Raw genomic sequence first — 9,936 nt, 5'->3', positions numbered from 1 at the left:
GACTAGACAGAATAGATGCAGGAAGGATGTTCCCGATGGCAGGGGCGTCCAGAACCAGGGGTAAGCCATTTAGGACTGAGTTGAGGAGGAACTTCTTCACCCAGAGAGTGGTGAACCTGTGGAATTCACTACCACAGAAGACAGTTGAGGCAAATTCATTAAATATATTCAAGAAGGAGTTAGATATATTTCTTAAGGCTAAGGGGATCAAGGGATATGGGGAGAAAGCAGGGACAGGGTACTGAATTTGGATGATCAGCCATGATCACATTGAATGGCGGAGCAGGCTCGAGGGGCTGAATGGCCTAATCCTGCTCCTATCTTCTGTGTTTCTATGTCACTTGCAGCAGCAGAATAAGATGTTATTTCAAAGCCCAAACACATTGCAATGATTGGCAGATCCATTTTCACTACCTTACTCACACACACGAACAGATAGACACTGATATGGAGTCAATGCTCGCTGCTGGCAGTACTTGGACTATCAAACCCAACAACTACCATACAAGACCAGAGAATCGGAGATAATGGACTGAACCAAATCCTGAGACAGCCACTTATGATCACAAACTAGCATTAGCTTACACAGGTGTAGAATGAATGCAATCCAACATACACACAGAGCAAGAATAGTACAGTACAATAGACTGTCAATTACATAATAATTCTCAAACTCACATATATTACCAGTCTAACAGATACAGAATCAATCCCACACTCACAAACAGTAGCAAAAACTGACAGCAACATAATAAAGCAGACATTCTCAAAGCAGAGACAGACAGCTACATAGTAAATTACAGAATCACACCAGAAACTGACAGACAAAACAGTACATCAATATACTGGAAACCGAGTTAGAGGATAATCCACACACACATCCTAGAGACGGATATTGCTAGGAGAAATCCCACATTCATATACCAGGTTGACAGCTTTAGCTAAATTCAATGCACATTTAAAAGAGACTGACAGATACAGAGTGAAACTCACACTCACATCCCAGAGAGTGACAGGTACAGGGGGAAACTCACACTCACATACCAGAGACTGTCAGATACAGAGTGAAACTCACACTCACATACCAGAGACTTTCAGATTCAGAGTGAACCCTTTCTTCCAGGGTGGAAATTGACAGGTAGAAAGGAAAACCCACACTCATGTATCAGAAACTGACTGGTACTGAATAAAACCAGTACTAGCATACCAGATATCGATGGGTATAGATTTGAACCCACATTCACAAACCAGAGACTGATTGATGCAGTAAAACTCACAATCACAAATCAGAAACAGCCAGTTATAGCAGAAAACCCAGAATAACATTTCAGACACTGATAGATAGAGAATAAAAAATGCATTCAAATATCATAGACAGACAGACAGACTAAAACCCACATTCACAAACCAAAGACTGACAGAAACAGAGTAAAATACATTCTCACAGAACGGAAATTGAAAGATGCAGAATAAAACCCACACTCACATGTCAGAGACTGACTTGTAGAGTAAAATCTAAAATTCACAAAGTAGAAACTGACAGGCACAGGGTAAAACCCACATTTACGTACCAGGGACTGACAGGTATAGGTTGTTTCAAACACTGACACAAAGTATCGGAGGATGACAGAATCAGAATGAATCCCACACACACATGCAGAACCAGAAAGTGATAGAGACACAATGAATCCCTCACTGACACCGATTATTAAAGACTGATTGCTACAGAATGAATCTCACTCTCACACAAAATCCAGAGGCTAACAGAGAATGCGCCTCACTGTCACATACAGTACCAGACACTGACAAATACAGAATCAATCACACAATGACAAGAGTTTCAGAGACACATATACAGAATTATTCTCACTCTCACACAAAGTACTAGAGACTGAAAGACACAGAATTAATCTAATTCCAAGACAGACCACAAGAGACTAACATATATAACATAAATCCCACTCATACATACAGTATCAGAGAATGACACATACATAGAATCATAGAAATTTACAGCACGGAAGGAGGCCATTTTGGCCCATTGTGTCCGCGCTGGCCAACAAAGAGCTATCCCGCCTAATCCCACTTCCCAGCTTTTGGTCCGTAGCCCTGCAGGTTAGAGTATCCCAATTGCACATCCAAGTACTTTTTAAATGTGGTTAGGGTTCCTGCCTCTACCACCCTTTCAGGCAGTGAGTTCCAGACCACAATAACCCTCTGGGTGAAGAAATTTCCCCTCAAATCCCGTCTAAACCTTCCCCTAAATACTTGAAATCTGTGCGCCTGGTTTTTGACCCCACTGCTAAGGGAAATAGGTCCTTTCTACCCACTTTATCTATGTACCTCATAATTTTACACACCTCAATAAGGACTCCCCTCAACGTCCTCTGTTCCAAGGAAAACAGACCAAGCCTATCCAGTCTATCCACACAGCTAAGATTCTCTACTCCTGGCAAGATCCTTGTACATCTGCTCTGCACCCTCTCTAGTGCAATCACATCTTTCCTGTAATGTGGTGACCAGAATTGCACGCAGTACTCTAGCTGAGGCCTAACTAGTGTTTTATACAGTTGAAGCATAACCCCCCTGCTCTTGTGTTCTATGCCACGGCTAATAAAGGCAACCATTTCTTATGCCTTCTTAACCACCTTATATACTTGGCCTGCTACCTTCAGGGATCTGCAGACATGCATTCCAAGGTCCCTTTGTTTCTCTACACTGCTCAGTGTCCTACCATTTAATGTGTATTCCCTTTCCTTTTTACCCCTCCCCAAATGCATTACCTCACACTTCTCCGGATTGAATTCCATTTGCCACGGTTCTGCCCACCTGACCAATTTATTGATGTCTTCCTGCAGTCTACAGCTTCCTTCTTCAGTATCAACCACACAGCCGATTTTAGTATCAACTGCATACTTCTTAATCATACCCCCTATATTCAAGACAGGATCGTTGATATATACCACAAAAAGCAAGGGACCTAGTGCTGAGCCCAGCAGTATGACTCCCACACTCACACACAGTACCAGAGACTGACAGATACAGAATTTATTTAACTCTCGCACGCAGTATCAGGGACTGACATATACAGAATGAATCCCACACTTTCATACAACACCAGAGACTGACAGATACTGAATTAATCTAACTCTCACATACAGAATCATAGACTGACAAAGAGAAAATGAATCACACACTAACTCAGAGAATCAGAGACAGACAGGCACATAATGAATCCCACACTCATATACAGTACCAGAAAATGATAGGGACAAAATGAATCCCAATCTGATACAGAGTATTAAAGACTGAATGATACAGAATGAATCTCACTCTCAAACATAATACCAGAGACTGACAGACACAGAATGTACCTCACTGTCACATAGAGTATTTGACACTGACTAATTCAGAATCAATCCACACTGACACAGATTATCAGAGACTGACAGGTACAGATAAATCTCATGCTCACATACTGTATCAGAGATGGTCAGATACACAGAATTAATCTCACACTCACTTACATTACAAGATAGTGAGAGACAGAATTAAACTGACACATGCAGTATCAGAGATGACAGATACACAGAATGAATCTCACACTCTGAAACAGTACCAAATAGTGACAGAGACAACATTAATCTAACTCACACATACAGTATCAGAGACTGAAAGGTACAGAATAAATCCTAAACTCACATGCCATAGCAGGAACTAACAGATATAGAATAAATCTCAGTCTCACATACATTATTAGAGATTGTCAGAGAAAGAGAATTAATCTCACACTGACACAGCGTATCAGACGGTGACAGACCCAGGATTAATACACACTCGTACACAGTACCAGCAAATGAAAGAGACAAAGTTAACCCCAAATTAAATAATGATTGGTGCAGAATGAATCGCACTCTCACATACAGTACCAGAGATTGACAGATATATAACTACACTAACATTGACATATAGAGCAGAGACTGACAGACAGAGATGGAGTCTCACAGTAACACAGAGCATCAGAGGGCCTGGCAGATACAGAATGAGTACACAATCACAGGCAGTACAATTAATTTGCAGAGAGGTTCATTCCCACACTCACATACAGTACCAGATACTAGCAGAGATGGAAAGAATCTCAAACTAACATCAAGTACCAGAGACTGATAGATGCAGTACAAATCCTACTTTCATAAACCGAGTGAGTAGCATATTCATGCAGAAACCTTTGCTGAAATACAGTACGAGAGACAGACTGATTCAGAGCTAATTCAAAACTAATGTACAGCACCAGAGACTGACAGATACAGAATAACTCCGACACTCACAATCAGCACCAGAGACTGACAGATGCAGAATGAATTTCATACTCGCACACCGTCCCAGTGATATATAATTACTCTAACACGCACATACAGAACAGAGACTGATAGACAGAGAATGAATCTTATAGTAACACAGAGAATCAGAGGGCTTGGCAGATACAGAATGAGTACACAGTCACATGCAGTATAGTTGATTTACAGATAGATTCAGTCCCACACTCACATACAGTACCAGATACTAGCAGAGATGGAAAGAATCTCAAACTAACATCAAGTACCAGAGACTGATTGGTGCAGTACGAATTCCACTTTCATAAACCGAGTGTGTAGCATATTCATGCAGAATCCTTTGCTGAAATATAGTGCGAGAGGCGGACTGATTCAGAACTAATCTGACACTAACATACAGTACCAGAGACTAACAGTTACAGAATGAATCTCAGACTCACACATCCCAGTGACAGACAGATACTGAATTAATATCACACACACGTACACTACCAGAGAATGAAAGATTCCGAATGAATCCCAACACTGACACACGGTACCAGAGTCTGACGGATACAGATGGAATCCCACACTGACACATGTAACAGAGACTGAGATTGAGAATGATTCCAACAGGTACATAAATAACCAGAGACTGATACAGAACTATTCACACACACACACACACAGTACTAGGGACTGGCATTACTGAACTAAAGTGGCGCAGACCACCCCGCAAGGCTTGAATATAGAGCACAGGTTGGACATTTAAATTGCAGACCCGTGCAGCAGAAGTGCTTGGGGCCTCTTTAATGATCTGGGAAATGAAGAATGGGAAGATGATGATTCCTCTGCGCTTGCAATGACCTTTCTGACTGCAGGGGGCGTGCTTGTGACAGAGATTCAATCTGATTGGATACATAAAGCAGCCAATCAGAGAGATGCAGAACAATGGAAAACAAAAGTACGATAGCAAAATACTGCAGATGTTGGAAATCCGAAATAACAACAGAAAATGCTGGAAAAACTCAGCAAGTCAGGCAACATCCGTGGAGAGAAATTTGAGTTGACGTTTCGGGTTTGACCCTTCTTCAAAACTGGAGAGAAAAGGAACTAGATCGAAGGCAGGGCTGCGATCGGACAAATGGAAAACAAACATCACTCTTCAGCAGCCAATCACAACCATGTCCTTCACCCATCCCTCATTAGCATAGGGCGGTGGGGGCAGCCTATTTAAGCCGGGCCCGGAGTGGGATTATGTTATTTTGTGTTTGAAATCGAGTTTGGGAATGGTTGATGAAAGAAAACAATGGCCAAGAAGGGCGCCAAGAAAACCTTCACTAAACCGGCAGCGAAGGGTGGCAAGAAGCGCAGAAGGTCGAGGAAGGAAGAAGGGTCAAACCCGAAACGTCAACTCAAATTTCTCTCCACGGATGTTGCCTGACCTGAGTTTTTCCAGCATCTTCTGTTGTTATTAAGGAGAGTTACTACATCTACATCTACAAAGTGATGAAGCAGGTTCACCCCGACACCGGTATCTCCTCCAAGGCCATGGGCATCATGAACTCGTTTGTGAACGATATTTTCGAGCGCATCGCGGGTGAGGTTTCCCGCCTGGCCCATTACAACAAGCGGCGCACCATCAGCTCCCGGGAGATCCAGACCGCGGTGCGCCTGCTGCTGCCCGGGGAGCTGGCCAAGCACGCCATGTCGGAAGGGACAAAGGCGGTGACCAAATACACCAGCTCCAAGTAAAATTGCACGCTGTCCTGAAAGAACAAACCCAAAACACAACGGCTCTTTTAAGAGCCACCCATAATCTCTCTGAAAGAGCTACACAAACGCATCTCCATTTAGACACAATTTACTGTAATTACTTCCTGAACAAGTGTGTTTGACAACGTTTGAATTTTCAGCTTTAGATTGAATTTTGTATTCTCATAAACCGTTTCACTGACCGGATCGACCTTAGCGTCTCTGTTGAATTCCCTGTCCAACAAACTACAAACACGATCCGTGGTCGCTATTTCCCTTTGCACTCAGACTGTATAACTCTTTCCAGAACGTGCCGAAGAATTAAAAGCTTGCTTTTGGAATGAGACACGGATTTGAGGAAGGCCGAATGGCCGTCAATGTGCTGTAATGATTTTGTAATAGATCTGAAGTGCAGAGTGCCTCCTTTAATGAATTTAAATTATATTGTCCGCCTACTGCTTTTATGGAAAGCGAGTGGTCAGGGTCTGGCATGAACTGACTGAGAGGGAGGTGGAGGCAGACTCAATCGTAGCGTTCAACAGCGAATTGGATAAGTACCGGTAGGGAAAAAAATGCAGGGGTGCGGGGGAGTGGGATTAGCTGAAGTGTTCTTGCAGAGAGCCGGCACGGGCTCGATGGGCCGAATTGCCTCCTACTGTGATGTAACGATTCTATGATTCAGTAATCGATTTGAAGTGCAGCGTGCCCACTTAATTGATTTTTAATTATATATTCCGTTTATTGCTTTTCTAGAAATCCTTGATTATCAGGATTTCTCTGAAAGTGTATTTAGTTTTTGTGAAGATTTTACAGGGGATTGTAACGTCAACGTGGAGAGGTTGCTGGAAGCTCAGAGCCCTTTCTCTCTCTCACTCTGAATCTGTCTTCTTTCTTCCCGCTCTCTCCTCTCTCTCTTTCACCCCGCCCTTCCGCCTCACGTACAGTCTGCCTTTCTCAGCCAGGTCCGCTCAGGCTGCATAAATAAAGTTGTACGGTAATAATTTTCATTAAGTGAAGATTTCAGCGAGTGAAGAATCATCATGACTGGGCGAGGTAAAGGAGGCAAAGGACTAGGCAAAGGCGGAGCCAAGCGCCACCGTAAAGTGCTCCGTGACAACATCCAGGGCATCACCAAACCAGCTATCCGCCGCCTGGCTCGTCGTGGCGGTGTCAAGCGGATCTCGGGTCTGATCTATGAGGAGACCCGCGGGGTGCTGAAGGTTTTCCTGGAGAATGTGATCAGGGATGCTGTCACCTACACTGAGCACGCCAAGCGCAAGACGGTCACGGCAATGGATGTGGTTTACGCTCTGAAACGGCAGGGCCGCACTCTCTATGGATTCGGCGGCTGAACATCTCGACACTTTCCACCAAACACAACACAAAGGCTCTTTTAAGAGCCACCCACCACCTCACAGAGGAGTGACCTGGGAGCGGAGATAGATTGTGGATTTACATTGTGATCGCTGTAGATCTATGTAACAAATCAAATTTAGCTGTGGAGGTGATTTAAATCAGCATATAAGCTCGATGGGCCTAATGCCCTTTACTCATAGAATCGTAGATATTTACGGCACAGAAGGAGGCGATTCGTCTCTGCCGGCCGTAGACTTGTCGGTGGCGGCACTTCTGCACCTGTCAGTTTCTGGCCTGGGATTTATGTGGGTGTTGATTTTACTCGTTATCTGTCACTTTCTGGGATGTGACAGATATTGCGTATTTCTTAGGGTTTGGTATGTGAGTGTGTCTACTCTAGCTCTCTGTCTCTACGATGTATAGTATAGAAAGTTACGGCACAGAAGGAGGCCATTCGGCCCATCGTGTCTGTGTCGGCCATAAACAATCTATCCAGCCAAATCCCACTTTACAGCTCTTGGTCCGTAGCCTTGCAGTTTACGGCACTTATGGTCATATCCAAGTACTTTTTAAAATGCGATGAGGGTTTCTGCCTCTCCCACCCTTTCAGGCAAAACAGTTCCAGACCCCCACCACCCTGTGGGTGAAAATAAAATCTCAACTGACGGAATGTGTGAACCTGTTCAGGAACTCCCACTCCAGTGTCCGGGTCACACACTCGGTTTATCAGTAATTCGGATGATAATTAACAGCGTCTCCATGTGGCCCATTTAATGAATGATAAAAGCGATTTGTGAAACAATCAGATTTTTGCTGATTTAAGTGTTATAAGAAAGAAGTCTGAGCATGCGCTACAATTCAAGCTACGCCTCCCCTCCCCCAGACTTTTGAAACGGACGGGAAGGGCCCCTGCGAGCACCGCTCCCCCAGCTCGGCCAGCGGAGGCCGTTTCCTATGTGCTCGGCTGATAAGAACTACAAACACGGTCCCTGATCGCTCTTTCCCTTTGATCTTAGACCCGTTCACTTGCAGCGTCTTCCGACGAATTAAAGGCTTGTTTTCGAGATGAGACTCGGATTTCAGTCACCTCAATCTCTGCAAACACATTTTCATTTTTTTCAATGCCATTTGTGGTCAATCCTTGTATTAACCCGAGAATTACTGCATTGCAAAAACCCAGAATGGGGTTTCTTAGAGACCAGAACGGGGGACAGTTTAAACCCTCTGTCCCTCTTCCCTTCTTACAGCAGGACTCCCAGATCTGGTTTCACTCCCGCCGCAGTGCCTGTGCAAATGATCGATCGATAATCTGTGAAACCTCGCTTTTACAAAGATTGAGCTGGAATGTGTCCCGTTTCAAAGTCAATGGAAATTGATTCCCGCCCGTTGCAGTTTCAAATTGAACGCGGAATTAATCCTGATTGTAGCAGCCTGGAATTTGCAAGGGAGAGATGGAATAAGACAAAAGGAAGAAAAAAAATTTTCGGAATTATTTGGCTAATGGTGAATTTATTAACTTAATTCGCTCGTTAGGAAAATATTGGCGGGCTTTTTGAAATTAAAAAATCGTTGGCGGTCTGACTGTTGAGAACAGTTATTTCCACTCACTTTTCATTGGCGGGAAAAGCAGACTATGATTGGTCACCGCAAAGCACCAATGAAATTCATCACAGAGCGACCAATCAGAAGTTCGCTATCTGCATTCCTCCAGAAGGTATAAGAAGGGCAGATGTGGGAGGAGATTTTCATTCTTTCTATTACCGTATTGATTGTGGAAATGTCTGGAAGAGGAAAAACCAGCGGTAAAACTCGGGCCAAAGCCAAGTCTCGCTCATCCCGGGCCGGACTGCAGTTCCCTGTGGGCCGTGTTCACAGGCACCTGCGAAAGGGCAACTACGCTCAGCGTGTGGGTGCCGGAGCCCCGGTGTACATGGCTGCTGTGCTCGAGTATCTGACCGCTGAAATCCTGGAGCTGGCCGGCAACGCGGCCCGCGACAACAAGAAGACCCGCATCATCCCCAGACACCTGCAGCTGGCCATCCGCAACGACGAGGAGCTCAACAAGTTGTTGGGAAAGGTGACCATCGCTCAGGGCGGGGTGCTGCCTAATATCCAGGCGGTGCTGCTGCCCAAGAAAACCAGCACCGCCAGCTCCAAGAGCAAGTAAAGCGCACAAGATTCAATCTAATAACCCAAAGGCTCTTTTCAGAGCCACCCACATTATCTTTGAAAGGGCTGGTTACTGTTCTGTTCTATGGGTCACAATTACCTCAGATCTAAATTAACATGTTAAATCTTTAATTCTGCTTTGAAATTCACAGATTCGCCCATTAAGTTATCTATCCCCCACTCACCTGACAATCAAACGCTGCCACACAGATACAGAGTAACATACAATTGGTATCCTGTATGAACGAATATTCCCTCACTTGTGAGTGAGTGGTAGTGCATTTCCTATACTCACCTGTCAATCCCACAATGAGACAGTACCAGAGAGTGACAGATAAAGTAT

The 9,936-nt window shown here is 44.3% G+C and overlaps 1 protein-coding gene across 1 annotated transcript; it reads left to right on the top strand.

Annotated features, from left to right (window-relative positions):
- Positions 1 to 9,174: 9,174 nt before the first annotated feature.
- On the top strand, positions 9,175 to 9,645 carry LOC147098438 (histone H2A type 2-C-like). Its single transcript, XM_085970115.1, has one exon. It carries the CDS (start codon positions 9,202 to 9,204, stop codon positions 9,589 to 9,591), a length of 390 nt encoding a protein of 129 aa, XP_085826241.1. The 5' UTR covers positions 9,175 to 9,201; the 3' UTR covers positions 9,592 to 9,645.
- The last annotated feature ends 291 nt before the right edge of the window (positions 9,646 to 9,936 follow it).

This window comes from Somniosus microcephalus, chromosome 29 (genome assembly GCF_052327205.1).
Source record: "Somniosus microcephalus isolate GS21.2 chromosome 29, FLI_Smic_1.0, whole genome shotgun sequence".
NCBI lineage: Eukaryota > Metazoa > Chordata > Chondrichthyes > Squaliformes > Somniosidae > Somniosus > Somniosus microcephalus.
The sequence above is the reverse complement of the archived record's forward strand: the minus strand, read 5'-3'. Positions and strand labels throughout refer to the sequence as shown.

Bases quoted from the DNA above. Each gene is read 5' to 3' on its own strand.
- LOC147098438 (XM_085970115.1), top strand. From the start codon at position 9,202: ATGTCTGGAAGAGGAAAAACCAGCGGTAAAACTCGGGCCAAAGCCAAG.